This window comes from Montipora foliosa, chromosome 1 (genome assembly GCF_036669935.1).
Source record: "Montipora foliosa isolate CH-2021 chromosome 1, ASM3666993v2, whole genome shotgun sequence".
Taxonomy (NCBI): Eukaryota; Metazoa; Cnidaria; class Anthozoa; order Scleractinia; family Acroporidae; genus Montipora; species Montipora foliosa.
Window position 1 is genome coordinate 13,105,468 of NC_090869.1, and position 20,035 is coordinate 13,125,502.

The window sequence follows — 20,035 nt, forward strand, 5'->3', positions numbered from 1 at the left end:
ATTCCTCAACATAAGTATCTTCACCAGTTTTGCCCTCAAAGTCTTCACCCTGTCCACTAGACCCACAATAATTGCTACGCTGAAGGTCTTGGTAATTGGAAGGGTACGTTCAAGGACGTTCCAGTTCCTGTGCCTGACACATTCACTATGGCGCCTTGCCCAATACCTCATCTGAGATTCTTCTTTATGAGTGATTACATTGGTTGCAGTGAGTTCACTGAGGGAAGTCGATTCGTGCAAGTAAAGCCGTATTAGAGGTAGGAGTGTTGTAGATAGGGAGTTTTGAGGTTCAAAATCTGTTAGCATCAGGGAGGCCCTCACTCTCACATGGCAGTGGCCAGGAACGCAAGAAGACCGCATAAAATATTTGAGCAGAACGAATATAACCTCTGATAATGCAAATCCCATTAACACCAAGGACTCTTTATCTCCCATTCCCAGTAACAAAATCCCATTTCCCAGTATTTTCCCACCAAAAAATCAGGTCAATCCCAGTTCCTATTTTCCCCTTTAATGACCCTCAATAAAAGTTTTCTTAATTCTAATTTTATTGCAAGGTTCAGTTGCGGAGCTATTTTTAGAGAAGCACCTAATTGGCCAGTTGTAATGACGTAATGAAATTTTAAATATGCGCGGCATTGGGAACGAAGAGTTAAAATAGCTTTGCGAAACTAAAAATCGAATTTAAACAACTATGATGAGGCATAGGGACCCGCTCTCTCACCTTATTCTCTCTTGATAAAGACTGCAAAGGCTGAAATTTCAGATTTTTATAACGGAGATGGTTAATCGTTAATTATCATGATTATTATTATTATGATTATAAATATTTTTTTGGCATGGAAGGAATAACAGAGAACTTACTGAATACACCCCGAGACAAAATGACCATTTATGTAAATAAATTCACAAGGGTATAGTAACAATATTATTGATTCAAACAAATTTAAAGGAAACAAACGCTTGTTCGCTTTGTCAACTCCTTATGTGCTTTTTGCTAACATATTCTTGACTTCCCGTTTGTTAAACTTCTGGTTTCTGTCTTTGTCAAACTTTTTGAGCTTCTCGGCTTTAAATTTGTCAAATGACTGTCCGGGCTGCAGGTATGAAAGCAAGATAAAAATGTTATGAAATGAACCAAGATGGGTTCCTTCTGCATGTGCCGGAGCAGAGATTACGTAAAAGAAAATGAACAAAAGACAGAAAACAAAACAATTCGAAATAAAGCCTGACTAATCCCGAGTGACCAAAATATAATGCTCCCCAGTACCTGCAGAAAGACTCTTTTCGAAGACAAGACTATGAGTATGACTAAATGGAATAACGCATGAAAGCAATGCTAAAAAGACCGAGCGAAAGAGGTTGTAGAGAGCCTTAGAATGGACCAATCAGCAAAACCAACAAGACCTGTTGCTTATTCGTTTGAGAGAAGAATACAAGATGAATCGCAAAAACTGAAAATCGTTATTGGACATAGTTCTTAAAAGCTATTTGTCAACGTCTTACCTTATGCTTTTTTTGATAGAGATCTTTAAGAAAACCTTCAAGTTCGAATCCCTCAATTTCGTCACTGTTATCCTAATTAACCAATTCAAAGTTTAATTAGCCAGTTTCCTTGAACGGTTCAAGAAGGAAAAGTATAATTATAAGTTAATTGTAACATTTGAAAACATACTTACAATAGAGTTTTTTTGCAAAAGCCTCATTCAATAAATGAGTATAATTCAAAATTATTGATAAAAAATTTATGGTTTTTTCCCAACTCTGTACTCAAATTTGTAGGTTCGCAAGGTGAGAGGCAAAAAACACTTTATTTGACTTACTTGATCATAATGCGAGAAGATTTCTTCAAGCTCATCGTCGTCGAACTGCCGAGGAAATGGAGAATGGTTTTATAACTTACAAGATATGTACATTTTGAGTTAACGTAAAGAGCTTAAGGTCGTCTACTTACCTGCTCATACTGCTCAAGGAAATTTTCTTCAACGGGACAAAATCTAAAGGAAAAGATATCAACACAAGAATTAATTACTAAGAATGATGATGTGTGATTGGGGATTATCCACATTAAATGAATATAGGGAAGAAGTAAGGATTGCACAGTTCGTTAGAACGCGGCCTTCTGTAGGAGAGGTAAATTATTCCAGTGTAATGTGAAGTGCTAAGTATCTACCCCATATGAACCATGTGAGCGTTTTTACCTAGCCCTACTGGTGGAAATGGGCTCACACAAGAACAGAGAAAAACTCTGACCAGGGTGGGTATTGAACCCACGACCTTCGGGTTAGAATTGGTTAACTAGGATAAAAGTGACAAAATTGAGGGATTGAGCTACAAGGTCAGACGGGAACAGGCCGTGGGAACTGACGATGTTAAAGTCACGGCAATGAACATGTACAAGTACAAGGAGGGATTACGTTTTTTCAAACGTTGGCCGTGTAGCACTTATATTTGAACAGACTTAACTGATTAAAGTGTAATGTGAAATGCTAAGTATCTACCCCATACGAACCATGTGAGAGTTAGCCCTACTGATGGAAATGGGCCCACACAAGGACAGAGAAAAACTCTGACCAGGGTGGGGATTGAACCCACGACCTTCGGGTTAGATCACCGCTGCTCTACCGACTGAGCTACAAGGCCAGACGGGAACAGGCAGTGGAGAGTAGGAGAGTTCCCGAGTTCGATCCCTAGGGACCTCAAATCCTTGCTTCGACTTCTTTCCATTCTATGTAGCTGTAGGTAGCCTTAAATACCCTTAAAACGGAGCACTGGTAGAAAAAGGGCAAAATGATGGCACCGTCGGCTTCCTGGGAGAATACCCTCTAGCGGGTGAAGGAACATTTGACGTTAAATAAGGTGTATCTCTATCTATTTACCTTAACTAGGAAAAAGGAATTAACTGAACACGAAGAACTTTTAAACTGTGATAGAACTAGCACTCACTCACTCACTCACTCACTCGCTCACTCACTCACTCATTCAGTCACTCGCTCATTTACCAAAGTAACTACTTAAACCAATCACAGCACGCTCAAATGAAACATGGCGTGAACCAATCAGAATTCGACGCGATTACATGTGCGTTGCTCGAAGCGCGGAAAAATGTGTAGGTGCAAGTCAAGATTGGTTGTTGGTTTGTTTCTTAGGGTGCGTTTCTTTGAGAAAATCCAAATCCGGATTGTTGTACCCCAAAGCGGATTTTGCGTTTCTTTACTAAAATCCGAAAATGGATTATTGATATGAAGAATTCACTCACCGAGTGGATTCATTAGATAAGATCTGAATCCGGATTTTAGGATTCATGATCTGTGCGTTCCTTTGGGAGAAGGATCCCGAAAAACTACGTGTGGCCAGAAGTAGTTTTGTGAATCATGACGAGCAATCAAGGTGAGTTTCAGTAATATTTTTTTTTCTTCAATTTTCGCAGAACTTAAAATTAATACGTTACATTGATCCTAACCGGCGGAAAGTGGGGGTTGTCACCCCGGCAGAAAAATCCGTTTTCGGATTTTTCGTTTCTTTCGGAGGTGTGTGATTTGACATCATAAATCCAATCTTGGGCAAGCCATAGCCAATCACGGAGAATTAAGGAAACTACGAAAATAGCATGCGGACGTCTCGGAATACAGACTTCCGCTAGAACAAAGACTTCCGCTCTTCTAAAAATAACTTTCGTAGACATGACATATCCCAAGGGCTTGACTGGGAGCCTCCTTCTCTGTCTCCTCATTTTCTCTTGCCTGGATGTATTTTGAGCACACGACAAAAGTCTTATTTGTATACTGGAAGTTCTTGCTTACGTGGCCTCATAACCTCAACCTCGTTCGCAGGGCTTTTCTCCGCTGGAAACGAGGTTGCTCATGAACTTCTAGCCTCACGTTTTGAGATACATGGATCATGCCAAGCTAGCACAAGTTGCAAGAGAAAATGGGTCACTGGTCAAAAGGGAACTCCATGCAATACTCCTGGCAAATTATATGTAGTTCGTTAAACGTCACACGGAATTTTTATGGACAATGATTTTAAAACGGGGCTCATGGATCGATTTGAGGGTAAAACGACTTGGAGCTACATGGGAAGTACTTTTTCCTTGGTCATCTTATAAGATCTTGAGTGTTCGTCTGGCCTGGATGTGAGGCCAGAACCTTTCGCGAAAAAAAAAAACAAACAAAACAATGACACTGAGAAATGCAACTGACTGACAAAGACAATTACGATGACGATGATGATGATACAGTAATAAATAAAACAGGGAACTTACGATTTGACACCTATTGATGACGAATATCAATACTCAAAACAAGACTGTCATTCCATTTGTTTACAAATGTTTTCATCAATTTTCAAAGAGAACGGAATAATTGGACGAGGCAAAGGAAGCAAATAAAATCAATTCACCCACTTGCACATCTCTTCCAGGCTGACTTTTCCATCTTTAATGTCAAACATTCTAAACTGCAATGGAGCAAATAAAAACTTACTGCTACTGAGGAAACAGAATATATATTTTTATATCTGAATGATGTTTATATCAGTTTACTGTTGCTGTATATGAATTCATTTGCTTTTAACACAAGCGAAAACTGGGGCGAAAAACTTGAACTGAGAGAAATCTGGTACTGAGGCCAAAAAGCGAAGTAAGGAGAGGAGACTGGGAGCTTAAATCAGCAGTGGCGGCATTCTGTTTTTCACTGCCAAACAACTGAGTACTTTTTTCATATTTCATCTTAATTTCTTATTTCATGGTACCACATTAGTTAGTTATCGTATTGTGGTCTTCCCGTCAGAAACTTTCCCTTTGTTTATTTAAGATTTCTTCAAATATGGACGAAGCCAAATGAATTAAAACTTCTTAAGTAGAGAATAAGAAAACAAGTATTATAATTTATAAACACCAGCTGATCATATTTCATTCACTCACCATAGCCTCAACATACGCATCAATTTTCTCTTCCAGATCTTCTGAATTCTCTGAAGTTTCTTCTTCACTGTTCTTTGTGATCAGATCATAGAAAAAACTCTGCAAAAAGTCGAGAACAAAGAGTAAAAATACGTATACCATATTGGAGACGTTAGGTCAAGCTTTGCTCCTTATAGTAACGGCCAGAGTTCTTTGTTTGAAATGTTGCCTTCAAAAATTTCAAATAGCGACCGGTTTAGCGCCAAATGGCTCAGTCGAGAGTGTGCTGGACTTTCGCGCCGCTGATCGGGCGGGGGATCGCACTTCGCCAGGACAACCACTTAGGGTATTTAAATAACTGACTGAGAGGAAAATGCTTCGTTAAGTTTGTAATTCCATTTGCAAATGGTAAGAATTTCAAGTCTTCTGGTAAATAATTCTGTTCGACGTTAAAAAAACCTACACGCCGTTCGAGACGAAAAGCGGATATAGGCCCATGGTAGGTGTGGACTTAAGTGTAAGTGTAAAATTACAGCAGGTTCACATCAGCTGTATAGCTGCCAATATATGTACTAACCTATTTCAACAAATATACAAAACAACAAACAAGTTACTACTTTAGCGGATCACAACAAACGCAAACAGCACGAACTATCAAAATTCAAAGCATTACATGTAAATTAAGGACGGTGCCCACTATTGTTATTGCGCATACGTTCTGCGCATCTCCAGATACTCGTATTTCCTATCGGTGATGCTCACTAATGCAGGGATATTTTTGCGCGGCTTAAAACTATGCAGAGAAAGTAGATCTTAGTAAGTATTCTTGGTATCAAAAAAGAAAATTGGGTGTAACCATGCATTCTTTAGAGATAATTGAGCTTCAATTTGAGAAAGAATGCCATACATTGCTTTGTATTTTAATATTTCAATAACACTTGGGAAGATCTACCTTTCCTGCATAATCATAAATCGGGGCAAAAATACCATTGAATTAGTAGGCACCGTCCTTAATATTGCTCAAAGCGCGGAAAAGTGCGCGTTTGTTGGCCTTGCTTCCTATTGGCTGAAAAGGAGGTGAGAGATCCTTCAGCAATCAAGATTAAGCAAAGCAAACAAAACCAAAGCTTCAAGAGGTTACTTAAGATATTCAAATGAAAATCGCACCATTACCTTTAACTCGATCAAATCTAAAAACCCACTATGGTCAGCATCGTAGTGGTCCCAAAGCTGCAAAATGTAAGAATAAAACATAAATAAATTCCTCGCACTAACCGGTCTGGAGGGCGTTATTATCATAAAAATAGTCTTGACATGCAGTATTGTAATTCTTAAATAGCTTCATCAAAGCTTCAGACCTTCATAAAACATACGCTAGTGATTCTTGTACGTTGTTCTCCAAATTCGGCTTTCAAAAAATTGACTGGAACCAGCTCTTTTGTCAGCTGCAGATGAAAACAAGAACAATCAAACACATTTGGATAAACGAACAAGTGAGTAAAGGAAGTCGTAATTCCGAGTTTTGAGAAACTCAGCAAAAGAGGATCTCCGCAAGGAGAGTTCAGTTAGTGTTGAATACCTGCATTCATAACTGACGCTACATTCTCTATATACATTCTCTCTTTCTCGAGTATTTTTCTTCTTTGAGGTTAGAATACTCGAGAAAGGAAGTCTGATCCAACTTAAGATCTGACAACTCAAATGTTACAAAATGCAGTTTGTTAAAACGATGCCCCCATGAACCAAATCTACCTCCCAGGCATTGGATCTGACCGCTAAGAGTTGAGTCTAAAATCCCTCTCGCGGCTGGTATGAGAATAGAACAGACTGCATTGATTGCAAAACTCGGAATAAAGATTTTACTTTTTAATTTATCCTGCGCAGATGTCGGTGTGTCGCTGAGTGATGCTATCATTAACCAAATATAACCAGTTAAACTGACAACACAGTTTTAAAGTAACTATCAAGTAACTTGTTTATTTCATTTTATTATATGGCAAGGAATTTTCAAGCTAAATGGAACACTCTGAGTGGCTGGTTTTTGGTCGGGATTTTACAGTACGGACCATTACCATGGAAACGGTCCCTTTCCCTAGTTTTTATTCTCCCGAGTCAAGTTGAGCGAGACACAAAAAGTCAAAAAAAAAAGCGGAATCTCTTATTTTTTTTTATCACAGCAGTACAATTGTAGTAAGCGGAATTTAGTTTTACATTTGGAAAGGGTTACCCTTGAAGGTTTGCTGATGGAAGCTGAAGATTACGAACATTCACTAATCGAAGAAGTGTCAGGCGATCATAGCTCAAAGAAACGATGCCATATAATAAACAACTTACTAACATCACTTGCTCGGAACTGTTCGGGAATATTAACCCTCGGACGTTTTTGTACGGACCTCGCTGCGCTCGGCCCGTACGTACTGCCACAACCCAGGGCCAATATTCCCCAGTATTACCATCGATTAGAACTATTTTACAAACTTTTTTACCGTAGACATGTTAATAACTTTGCTTTCATCTTGTTTTTCGCGTATTTTTTCCATAATTTCCACAGCTCTTGAATGCTCTATCAACCCCTAATGAGAAAAAAAGGAGTGGAGGATACCATGTGGAAAAAAATATGTTAGTGAGGCATGACTAGGGGCAAGGTGAGATTTGGTGAATTAAACTTCGTAATCGGAAAATAAAAAAAAAAAAAAATTTGAATAATTGTACGTTTAGAAGTAAATTGCTTCGAACCTTTTTTTCTTTCTCTTTATCCATGTTTTACCATTTAATTAGTTTTCAAATGAATGTTTGTGATTAATTCTAGAAGTAACAGATATTGAAATAAAATCATCTTGCTGCCCCCGGGACGGTCGATCGAGAATAAAATATTTACGACATGAAAACAACATTAATTTTGAACCGTGAATATAGAATATAAAAAGTTACGATCAGCGACAAACATTTTGGGAGATTTTTGCTACGTTCAAAAAAATCGCAAAATCGAAAGTGACATGCCGGAATTCAGCGGGTGCCGTGATTAAGTTACCGCGGCATGTTTACTCGCCAAACAGTGAAGTATCTGTGTCAAATGATAGCAAGATACCGGGTTTTTGAAAGTTTCTTTTTCTGTCAAGTGTTATAAAGTTTGACAATGAAATGAGCGAAGTCAAAACAAAGATCATAATCGCCCAACTCTTGTTTATGCAAAGTCAAAATTTACTCTCCAAGATTTATCACCAGGTAATTCCATCATTTTGGAAATAGCAGCTACTTTATTATTCATCTGCGTCACAATTTTTCACTGATTTTGGGGCTCATTTTGTTGAAACTCAAGCACGCTTCCAACAGGCCTGTGAACCCTTCCTGCTTACAAAGCAATAACAAAAAATCTTCTCCCATATCACATTTCATCCACGCTCGAAAATTCAATACACAACATGATATTATAATTCACAAAGGCAGAAAATACCACAGAATCCTTTTCCAGCGAAAATTTTATTGAAACAAACAACATATTTGCCCTTAGAGGCGAAAACCTCTTCCTATTTCATTGCGTGCGTGAAGACAAGAAACTCAATCGTGTCCAATTACCATGTACTTCAGGTAAATACAGCTCACTTTGATTTCGTCTCGACGGGCGATAGATTGTTGTCGAAGTCCATTACTCTTCGCTTTTGAGATTCCTGCCTAGTTTATCCAACTGACTTTCCATTAGTGAGCTCCATAAGGGTATATTTTGTTTCAGGATCCACTAAAACGCCATTCGCGTTACATGACTTTCGACGTCATTGCAGGCTAAGTTAATGATTCTACTGTGTCCACAAGAGAAATCTACGCAGTTCCACCACCCTCTCGATCCTAAGAAAATACGCGCAGAAGGCTCTATGCACAAAGACACCACTTACCAGGGGAGTGACAGGCAAGACTTTTACCGACACGGAAAAAAATACTAAAAAAAAACCGGAAATCTACTTATTTTCCGACTGGGTTTGCCATAGGGCAACCCAGTAAAAACAAAAAACTCGGAAAGAAACTTAAAACTTGGAAAAACCTGGAAAGAACACATTTTTTCTAATATTTGTGTGTAGTGAAGGTGTAAGTTCGCAATTTCTGTACTGATTCTAATTATATTGTTATGAGAACCATGGCATAATTACCTGTAAGAGTTACTCAATTAAAAGCGTTTTTTTAGCGGATTGGAAAGAAAATGAGAAAAAGAGTTTTACTCGATTTTCTCCTCTGAGCGAAGAATTTCTAAAATTTTTTATCATCAAGGATATTTTGGTCTTTCTTGCAAGCAACTAAAAGCTAAAATTTATCACTGGTGTTTTGTTGGAAAAATGTTAAGCGACTGGTGGCAACAGGTTCTTAGCCTGTCTAATGATTCTTCTTTCCCAGAGACTGAGCTACAGCAATAGTGTATGAGTCGAAAAGGACCATGATCCGACAGCCACGAAGATTTTAAAAGAAGAAAGAAAATATGAACTAGAAAAATTGAACTATGTTTTTTATTTGACAGATGTGTACATGTCATTACAATGACATGATAGCGAAAAGACTGCTATGCAAATGAAGAACATTCAGAAGCAAATTTACTTTTCCCCCCGCTAGCAAATGACGTCGCAGTCGTCGCGGCTTTGCAACGATAAGACATAAATGCAGGATTAATTTGTAACAAAAAATGTAGTTATCTTTTGTTGAAACAAAAAAATTAAACGCTTTTTTCACATTAATGTGTGGTGTAGCTGTGGTCAATGTTACCATAGGTAAAGACGACTTGATAAAATCGATACCTCGTCCTCAAAGGCTTTCATAAATGAGTCTAGCTCGCTTTCTTCCAGTTGTCCATTACCTGCGAATTAAATAGCAACTGGAAATAAGTCAACTAAACAAAAAACTGCATTGTTCGGAGATAAAGGGCAGATGTTACGGTCCAATCATATTTGCAGACATGTTCGAATTCTCACCGTTCTTGTCAAACCTCTTCAGGATATCCATGAATTGCTTCAAAGTAATTGTGGTACATTCCAAGGCCATTTTACACTGCTTTCACGCGATGTATTGCAATTTACAATCGCGAGAGGTTTTGTGAGGGAGAAGTACGTTTGACTGAGCTTCGCGTCCCAGGAAACTGGCAATTGAAAAACATAATAATCCCAGCTCTATTTCCATTGGCCAAAAATTGGAGCACGTGATCAAATTAAATCAGTGGCGAGAATTGTTATGATAAAATTGTAAAGAAAATTCGAAACATCATTTGTTTTAATAAATATTCGGAACGAAATTAACATGAAAAAATCATGACATGAAGGGAGAAAATATAGAATGAATTTCAAAAGAGACGCCAACAGAAGGCTAATACTCGTGAGTCGCGCTTACCGACAAATCAACCAGCAACGTAGTTTTGTATCGAAAAAAGACAGAAAGAGAAAAGATATTCCCATAGTAGTAACAGAACCCAACTTATTATAGAAGACCCCTTGCAGAGAACGTCTGTATCAGTGGCTGATGATAAGAAAAGCATATGTGGTTACTTGCTCTTGCAAAATGGAACACCTAAAAAAGCCAACCTAATCTTCGAAGCGTAGCAGTCCTAGTAAAGAAAAAAAATTAACATGGTAGTTTTAAGACGAAAACAGTCGTTATTAATATATAAAATGTTTCGACCTAGTAATTAAAATTATCTAATACGGGGACAAAATTACTGAATGCTGATTGGCTGAGACGGAGGGCATGTTTTTCTTAATCACGATGGCACTTTTGGTAATCAAGAGGGCATGATTACTTGATCCTGATTGGTTAACAGTTGCTTATCCAGATCAAGTTACAATAGTCTCTTCTTCCAGATTCTTACCCTGATTAAACTGCTTTTGTCCACATATAAAATACATTGTAAATGTCGGCAACCACGACATCATCTATTGAATTGGACTTTAACCGAATGAAAGCGTGTTAAGTTGATTGTCATTTGTCCAGCTTCCCTCAATAATTTTGTCCTTTACTCAATAAATATGTAATCGCAATGTGCTCTCGTGCAATTAAGGATTAATGTCACTTGTATTTTCAAAGTTTTCCAAATAGCAAATAGCCCTCGTCGCGTCGCAACTCGGGTAATTTTGTGAGAACTTCGAAGATGGGCATGAAATTAATCTTTAACTGCCCTCGTGCCCATGCGATTACATACATCTTATTCGATGGTTTAACAGAAAATACGCGGGGATATTTTGCGAGTTGCGTAGTATTTTTCTGAGCCCCGCAGGGGCAAGGAAAAATACGAGCAATGAGCAAAATGTCCGCGAGTATTATATGTTAAACCATCGATTAGGAGATTTATTATTCCACTACAAAAAGGTGTTATTTTGATTCAATTTTATCTGGTAAGAGTGTTTCTAAAAAAAAATGCGTCATCTATCCTTCAGGGCGCTTGCGAACGATGTAAACAGTACAGAAAGCCAGCCAAATATCCTTTATTCGATTGTATAAACGAAATGACAAGAGACAAGCGATGACAAGCTAAATTCTCAAGCTTTGTATCGCGTTGAAAACAATTTCTTTCATTGAAGAACTACCGTTCCTTCTGTATTTGCTCTGTTCCAAACCGGTCAAACCGGGACACTACAGTGCATTACCGTCTCATATTTTGCGCGTTCTCTTGACCAAATATGGTAAAATGGGGTAATAGTGGAATAATAAATATACTTATCACAGAAGACTCATGGGCTTCTGCTTATCAATATTTATCGATCTGTGGCCCTTGCAAACTTTGTTTCCAGGGTATACGAAACAGAAAACAATTGTCCTGAAACGAAATTAAATGGCAGTGACATTGACAGCATTCATTACATACATTTTGGACAAATCAAGTCAACTATTAGCTTTTCCTGAGAGGCGCGGTGGCCTCATGGTTAGAGTGCTCGACTCCGGATCGAGTGGTCCGGGTTTGGGTCCTGACCGGGGACATTGTGTTGTGTTCCTGGGCAAGACACTTTATCCTCACGGTGCCTCTCTCCACCCAGGTGTATAAATGGGTACCGGCGAAATGCTGGGGGTAACCCTGCGACGGACTGGCATCCCATCCAGGGGGGAGTATAAATACTTCTAGTCTCTTCATGCTACGGAAACCGGAGATAAGCGCCGGCCTGATGCGCCTTTCTGGGCTCGTAACAGAGACTTTATCTTAATATTAGCTTTTCCAGCAAATAGCTATCATGGCGATGGCGATAGAAGACCAAAACTATAAAGAATAAACAGTGGAAAGAACCCCTTATGTAAATTCGAAACACCGGGCACTCTAACATGAGTATGAGCCACCAAGAAATTAACGAGAATGAGTATAACATAAAACAAAACTCGAAACTGGTTCACCTGCCTAAGGGATCTTCGCCAGTTTACTCACAAAGTTCAGTAGCAACCTACAAAAGAGACAAGTTGAACATAATTATTATCATATCATATCCTTTCTTTTTTTTTTTTTTTAAAGTTATTTATTTACACTACTTACAACACTGGTACATCTACTTACACAATTTACAACTACTAAAATCCATTATATTACCATCAAAACTATTTAACAATTGAATTGCTTACGCACTACTTACAATACAATGCACTTACAATTACAGGTGCTACTTACAATAATACAATTGCAATACTTACTCTACAAAACAATATGATTACTTTTAAAACTTTTTTTTTCTTTTTAATTATTTCTTAAATAACAACATTTACTTACACCGGAGTACTATAATACAATACATTACATAACATACATGTATTCAGTAAGCTATAAACAAAAAAGAAAAAAGTCATTACTACGATTTCTCAGCTAAATTATTAATCTATTCCGTGCATGCATGGCTTCCTTTTAAACCGTTTATATTAAACATGTTTTAATTTAATTTAATTTATTTATTTTGTTGAGGTTTAAGATTTAAAAGGTACTAAAGAAGATAGAAAACAAGGAAATCTTTCTATTTTTGGGAGTAATTCCTTTGTTTGCAGGACCATATGTAATATCTGGCAACAAGGAAGTAAAAGTATTGCTTTATGTTAGATAGGGTGTCCGATCTCAGGCCAATTATTATATCGGGAGTGAAAATGTTGGATTTTAGGTTTATTTGATTTTCATCCAACCATTTTGTAAAGCCCCGCCAAAAACAACTCGTTTCGCTACACGACCAAAATAAATGAAAAAGAGACTCCTTTTCCGTTCTACAAAAGGTACAAATATCGTTTTCTCTAATGCCTATTTTATTTAGGAAATCGTTTGTCGCTAAACGCCTATGAAGTAGTTTAAACTGAAAAATAATTAATTTGGTAGATTTAGTGCTTCAGAAAGGGAGCTTGTAAGCCTTCTCCCAGTCAATTGTTTTGGAGCACGGAAAGCTGCAGTCGACACACCATTTCTCTTGGCTTTTCCTAGGGCTGCTCTGTTTAGCGCTGATCAGCTTTTCGTAAGCCAATCTATTGGGTTTAGGAGCTTTTATGAAGTTTTCTACAAAAGTGCTGAAATTTCTGGTTTTTTTCATTTTTGTCTTCTATGGCATTCCTTAACAATCTTATGCACGATACCACCCCGTGATAAACAAGAAAATTTGTTTTGACGTCGAAGCGTTCCTTGAATTCAGTGAAAGATAGCAGGTTATCTGTGTCTTTCATTAAATGCCTGACGTTTTGTATTCCTTTGGAAGACCATGATTGTAGTAAATAGGTTTATTTCCAATTCTCACAAGTGAATTTTCCCACAGAGGTAAAGAGAGCAAATTTTTGGTGGAAGTTATGTTATCGTCATAACTTAATGTCGATCATCCTTAAACCTCCATTTTTATAGTCACTGATCATAACATCTCGCTTAATTTTGTCCCCCCTTCCACTCCAGAGAAAGCTGTAGAACATGTTTTTAATCACATCTAAAGCGGCATAGTTCGTTGGCAACGGTGATAGAATATAAACCAGCTGAGAAGCGATTAAACTTTTTAATATAACGATTTTCCCTAACAGGCTTAGACGACGGTATCCCCAGCAACTTAAGCAATTTCTAACTTTTCTTAATTTTTCGTTGTAATTTGCTTTCATGCTAACCACGGTATCGGTCAAAATCCAGACACCTAAGGCCTTAAGTTTGTCTGTAACCCATTTTAAATCTCATATCCTTTCTACTTTCCAAGCAGTCGGCTTAATAGCTCGATCTCATTTTCATCTGCTTGCAACCACATTATTGGCGAATTTGACAAATGTAATTTTCGCCCTTTTCAACGCCCTTTTCCTTTCGCCCTGCAATTTGCATTTTATTCCAATCAAGTTGTCGGCGTTTTTGACGAAAAAAGCCATTTTTGCCACTTTGGCCATTTTCGCTAATTTCGCCGCTTTTCAAGGGGGCCCTCTTGCCTGTCATTTGCATTTGCTTCCGCTGCCAAAATGTCATCGATTTTGACAAAAATGACATGTTCGCCACTTTGGCTATTTTCGCCGCTTTCCACAAGGCCCCTCTTGCCTCTCAGTTGCATTTTCTTCCGCTACCAAGTTGTCAGCGATTTTGACAAGAATGACATTTTCGCCTCTTTGGCCATTTTCGCCGCTTTCCAAAAGGCACCTCATGCCTTCTATTTAGAGTTTATTCCAACCAAGCTGTTGACGAGTAAACAAAATGCTATATTGTCGCCTCTTTTGCTTAGTTTTTCTTGTTTTCCACATTGTTGGCAATATTCAGTCATTTTGCCATTCTTGTTGAGGCATGCATCTCTGGACAGCCCACCTCGGGGACAACAGCGGAACGCAAGTTCGAATATAATAGATGGATTTGAAATTTTGGACGACTGGTTGTTGATGTCGCAAATCTCGTTGTTTGTAAGTTATCTTCCTGTTTGCTGAGAAACTGCGAATCTTTTGAAACATTGAACCTCGATAAATAAGAAAAAAATCATTGAAGCAAAAAAACAAACAATAGAGAGATTTAGCATTGCGTTTCCGTGAAACAGGAAGCGTGAAACGGCATGCTGTTGCTTGTCATAAAAGCATGATATTCTAACTTTTCTCTCTCTTTTTAGAAGTTGCACGGCATTTTTATTTAACAGACAGAAAAAGGAGCTAAAATCAAACCAGTTTCTTTGATCTTTGGCAAAACGCAAACTTCAGCTTCACGTTTGCCGTCTGCCGTCACCGCTGAAGCTAAATCTATCCAATACATACATGCAACCATTAGTTACACACGTTGAAGTTCAAAGCTACAAACTTTTGTGGTCGTGTTCAACTAAAAACTGAAACAAGCATTTAAACTAGTTTAATAACAAGATCATATATACAATTATAATGTAGGCTCAATTTCCGCCGCTCACTCGAGTTCGGGTATCCTCGGGAGTGAGCGCTGCCTCATTTCCCGAAACAGCGACTGGTAATCGAAACTAATCGTTATGTAGTAAATAAATAATTTTGAGTAAATAATTTACTTACAGAACGGTAAATAAGGTGCATGAAATAATAAACCGAGAGTGCTTCCTGTCCCAGCTATCATGAATGTTCTTTCGGTTGAATCAGATGTAATCCGGGACATCTCAAAGTTCGCGCTTGGTAGCTTCCCCAGGGCCAAGTGCGACTTTCCAGGAATTTCACAAACCGAAAAACACAAGTCGTATTTGCCGGACAGAACTAGGCAAACGAGGTCTTCCTCGAGACGACTCAGCCATTTTCAGTGAGTTGGATTCGACCTGCTATGGTGTTTTCGCCAAATTCAACTAAACTGTGCAATAATGTTTGCCAAAACGACTTGTTGAAGTATTGTAAGATGAAGAAACTATAACGAAAGACCTGTTAGAACCTCAGAAGAAGAGTAATTCAATGACTTGGAATTTTCAACATCGCGAAATGGCTGTCAATCATATCCCGCGGTCGCAATGCACCATAGGTCTCAACGGTCTGACACCTAGGAAAAGCACTTGAATTATTTCTTATTATAACCGGACTAAATTGTCATTTAAAACACGGACCTTTAAATAACACCATAAATCACTGATAAAAAGAGGTGATATAAAACGTATTTAGCTAACCTTCTTTGTCATCTCCAAACCTTTTATTTTGTATTTCCGGATAAATGTAAATTTTCTAACAGTTTCTAAATAAACGTTTTCCTAGGTCAATTTATTGTCCTGTCTCTAGATAACATTGGCCGTTTTTATGCTAGAGACGTTAAAGTCGTCAAGACGCATTTGACGTCTGAGACGTTAAAGCCGTCTGGTATAAAAACAGAACGTATAAAAGTAGACAAATCAACGGACAAAAACAAGATTTTTTCTGAAAAAATGACTAGTTTCTATTATCGGAAGACACTGGGCATGAGCAAACTCGGCACCAAATAAACGTTAACTCACGAATATATGAGCAAATAAACGTGGCGGAATTGCAGCTTCTCAAATTTATGTCTCAACGTCGCCTGGAAGGACAGATGCAAATATTTTTTTGTGACAGAAATCAGTCTAGAAATCAGCGTTTTCTGGCCATGGACGAGAAACTAGATTTAGCCTCGGCGCATGGCTTGTTTGTCTTGTCGACCAAGAGAGCAAGGAAGGAACGAAGTGCAGATTAACAAAGGACTCAGGGCTAAATGCGTCCAAGTTAGAGCGTCCCGTTTTTATACTAGACGCATTTAACGTCTGAGACGTTAAAATCGTCTGTTAAGTACGTCTGAACGACGCACTTAAAACAAGACGTTAAGGTCGTCAGACGTTAAATGCGTCTATCTTATTTCTCGTTTTTATACTAGACGTTAAAGTCGTCTTGAGACGAATTTAACGTCTCAGACGACTTTAACGTCTCTAGCATAAAAACGGCCATTTACGGACCGTAAGAGTTAAGTTGCAGCGTTCGTATGCATAAATAAAATTCTAGTCTTCAATCTTCCTACTAATCACAGTTCCACTGTTTCTTAGTAAAATTAACAACAATTAATTGTTTTGTCTTCAATGTCTTTGCGACATGCGATGTTGACCCTCAAATGGATAGTTTTTTTGACAATCTGACATTTCAAAAACAACTTATATAGATACTTCGACGAGTCGTGATTCAATCAATGCTTGAAGTGAAAACTTAGCTTAGTAAGTTTAAGGAAATCAAAACACAACAAATGACAAAAATAGAATCTAAGACACTCACTATTTAAAGCGCTTTTCAACGGGCACAAGTTTAATATCTCTCGCAGCCTCAATTACTGAGAAATCAATTTTCTAAAATTTATGTGAGAATTTAAAGCTGGTAGCAACGAATTGTTCGCTTCAAGATAACCGAAGTCAACATTCGACACCCACGCTCATTTCCACACGAAAAGAAAACACTTGAATTCGCTTCAAGTTCCTATGTGTCATCTGTCGAAAAAGAGAGGACAAGCCATGACTGAAGGTCAAGAGCACCTGAAGGTACTTTGTTATCCACCACACTTTCCTTAAGACTCATTTCGTTGAACTAATGTCGAAGCATTAAAGCGCACATAACTCTAAATTTAAAACACTATACTTGTTTCTGTGACGAAAGGGTGTACTTTCGTTGCTTACGGTATATTCCTGTGGGTTGGAAGTTTCTCCTAAATGGCGTGAAAGCCAAATTTTAAAGTTGTCTCTGCATAATATTACGAATGCTAACGTTAGCTTTTTGAAGAAATAAGGACTAGCACCACGTTTTATTGGCATATAAATTTCACTTTAGTGAAGGACTTTATTCCAGCTAAGGTAAAAGACTTTCATTAACCTCTTCAGAAAATGTTAAATTCAATCTTGGTCATTCAAAACAGCTTGTTGAACTTTCTTAAACATATGGAACGATATTTTCTGCAAATTTAGAACAGCTTACAGAGTGTTTACCCAGGCTTATCTTAATTTCAATTGAAACTTCCACGAAAAATAGTTCTATTTATAAGATATTCGAGTAAGATGTTAATTATTGTTTGGGTACGGCTTTCCTAAAGGATGGATAGATGGAGTGAGGAAGATTCATTTCTAGGACATTTATATATGTCGGTATATGAAGCACCAACTGAGATGCTGGGGTAAACTGGTCGTAAGGCATTATGTGACTGCTAGTCAAGTCAAGATTGCTTATTAGCTGAACAACTTACTTCAATAAATTGTCGACGCTTAAATCGCTTTTAACGAGGACAATTAAAATACAATGGGCCATGGAAGATTATTCATAAAAAACACGAACAAGTTCCCAAGCTCTTGCTCGTGTTTCTTAACTCGCTCGAACAAATCGACTGAGTGGGTAAAATACTAGAGGAATTAGACTGCGGACAACGATGATAATGATTCCCCAGATACCAAGTTCATTGCAAGAGGCGTTAATGTTCAATTATAGCTAGGAGAATCAAGGGATGCTCTTAGATTTCACAGATATCTAAGCCATGAATGAACAAAATACTTTCGTTTAATTTAGATGTTTTTGTTAGTTTTAAATGTTTAGTTTCGTCGCCTTCACCTTCATCAGCCCCCAGATTTTTCCGTTCCATCATAGGACCTAGTTTGCCTTTGTAAGCTTTAATTTCAATCATTTTTCATGATGCGCGCTTTCCAAAACCTCGTTTGAAATGGAATTAGTTTTCGACACCTTTTTCGTTTTAAAGCTAGGATTTGCATAGGTTTGGGGGTCGAATTTTTCGATTGAAAAGTACAGTTTTGGTATCGAGTTTTTTTACTGTGAGTTTTTTGGCGCTCCAAGTTCCGGCCAATGAATATGATTTGAAGAAACAAATGAACACCTTTCAAATCTTTGCCGAGAAAAACGTTCAATCTTTTTAAACCAATACAACTGATCGATTAAGGCCTTTATATAGATTAAACTTTGCTGCCTATTCTTGACAATAAGTTTATGGCAAAGCATGTTTTAAGGAGCTCTTTGGTAGGTTGGTTACGAGTTTCTGCTGTTATGAATCTCTCGCCATACTGGGCAACAAAAGCGTTTTTTTTAAATGGGAAAATTTTCATTTTGACATGCTCAGACAGTTGCTAATGACTCTGGCGGGGATCTTATAAAAAAAATGGTCTCAAATTGAAATCATTCAGCGCAAAAAATCATGGAAATTTCACACCCTGCGAAGTTTATCCATAGAAATGTGGGAAATTCTTGGAGTCACTCAGATGGAATTTCGTTTACAAATCCAGTAAAATTTGAAGGAAAAATTCTCGATTAGTTTCATAGCCTCATGCAAGTGATATAAATAAGAGTTTCACAAATATGGAAATGAAATTTGTTCTCACTGATAGCATAAAAGGCTACTCCTTATTCGAAAGGGTGCCAAATTATCCTATGATGATAACAAGAGAAACTTTCAGAACCAACCAACGCAGCCGTTTGAACGATGCTATTATGATAACAAAGCTTTGTAAAACTTGTACTTATTTTTTTTACTAAAACCTAGTATTTGACTTTATTATCCCATTGCAGGTTTATTTTAGGGAAATGAACAAATCTTCACAAAGCAACCGAGTGCAATTTGCGCCTACAGTGGGCTGGTCGCTGTTATTTGGAGTAACAGCGCTGGCCATAGTCATCGGCAACTCTTTAGCAATCGTGGTCCTCACGAGGAAGAAACTACTACGCAAGCGTACAAGCTATTTTCTTCTTTCTTTGGCTGTTGCCGATATGACAGTTGGGGTATTTTCAGTTCCAACTTTCATCTATCAACTGATCAGTTTTTGGAAGGGTGAAGTCATCACCCATTCTACAATTTTAAACGTTGTGAAAGCAATTGACGTTTTTTGTGGTCTTGCATCCACATTTACTGTCACAGTGATAGCGCTGGAGAGATTTTGCGCCATCTGCTTGCCCTTACGACACCGTACTGCGACAAGAAAGACGTACAATTTTTCCATTTCGTGCGTTTGGATTCTTGCTGCCCTGTTGTCAAGTTTGTATTTTTTTCACGAATACGACTTGATTCCACACGAAGTATTTTTCTGGCTTTAGATTTCTACTTTTTCCATATCCATGCTCTTAATGTTGTTAACTTACCTCGCTATCTGGATAAAAGCCCGTGGAACGCGAGCATATTTTAGAGGGACCACCTTAGAGCCAACAGATGCAAGTGCAGCCTCCCGGGCAAGATCGTCCGACTTTCAGAGTCGATATGGTAAAGAAAGAATCAGGAAAAGGGCAACCGAAAGCGAC

General features: G+C 38.0%; 1 protein-coding gene and 1 pseudogene across 2 annotated transcripts; one reads left to right on the top strand and one right to left on the bottom strand.

The window, feature by feature from the left end:
• Positions 1–516: 516 nt before the first annotated feature.
• On the bottom strand, positions 517–12,286 carry LOC137975056 (calbindin-32-like). Of its 2 annotated transcripts, XM_068822108.1 has the most exons (13): positions 12,254–12,286; positions 10,268–10,481; positions 9,856–10,019; positions 9,682–9,740; positions 7,390–7,476; positions 6,277–6,348; positions 6,077–6,133; positions 4,925–5,023; positions 4,406–4,458; positions 1,955–1,997; positions 1,824–1,868; positions 1,507–1,578; positions 517–1,097 (listed from the first exon to the last, which is right to left on the bottom strand). In XM_068822108.1, the coding sequence occupies exons 3-13, from the start codon at positions 9,923–9,925 to the stop codon at positions 984–986; spliced, it is 771 nt and encodes a 256-aa protein (XP_068678209.1). In that variant the 5' UTR covers positions 9,926–10,019; positions 10,268–10,481; positions 12,254–12,286; the 3' UTR covers positions 517–983. The 2 variants fall into 2 exon arrangements, with proteins under 2 accessions (XP_068678209.1, XP_068678199.1); XM_068822098.1 differs by lacking the exon at positions 12,254–12,286 and having other exon boundaries at positions 520–1,097; positions 6,262–6,348; positions 10,268–10,485.
• Positions 12,287–19,273: 6,987 nt separating this feature from the next.
• LOC137975048 (beta-1 adrenergic receptor-like) overlaps positions 19,274–20,035 on the top strand; it is a 1,131-nt pseudogene continuing 369 nt past the window's right edge.

Excerpts from the sequence above, each read along its gene's own strand:
- LOC137975056 (XM_068822098.1), bottom strand. The coding sequence starts at position 9,925 with ATGGCCTTGGAATGTACCACAATTACTTTGAAGCAATTCATGGATATC. Across the intron at positions 4,459-4,924 it reads ATGCGTATGTTGAGGCTATG|TTTAGAATGTTTGACATTAA; the intron begins GTGAGTGAATGA and ends GCTCCATTGCAG. Across the intron at positions 1,998-4,405 it reads AGCCTGGAAGAGATGTGCAA|ATTTTGTCCCGTTGAAGAAA; the intron begins GTGGGTGAATTG and ends CTTTTCCTTTAG.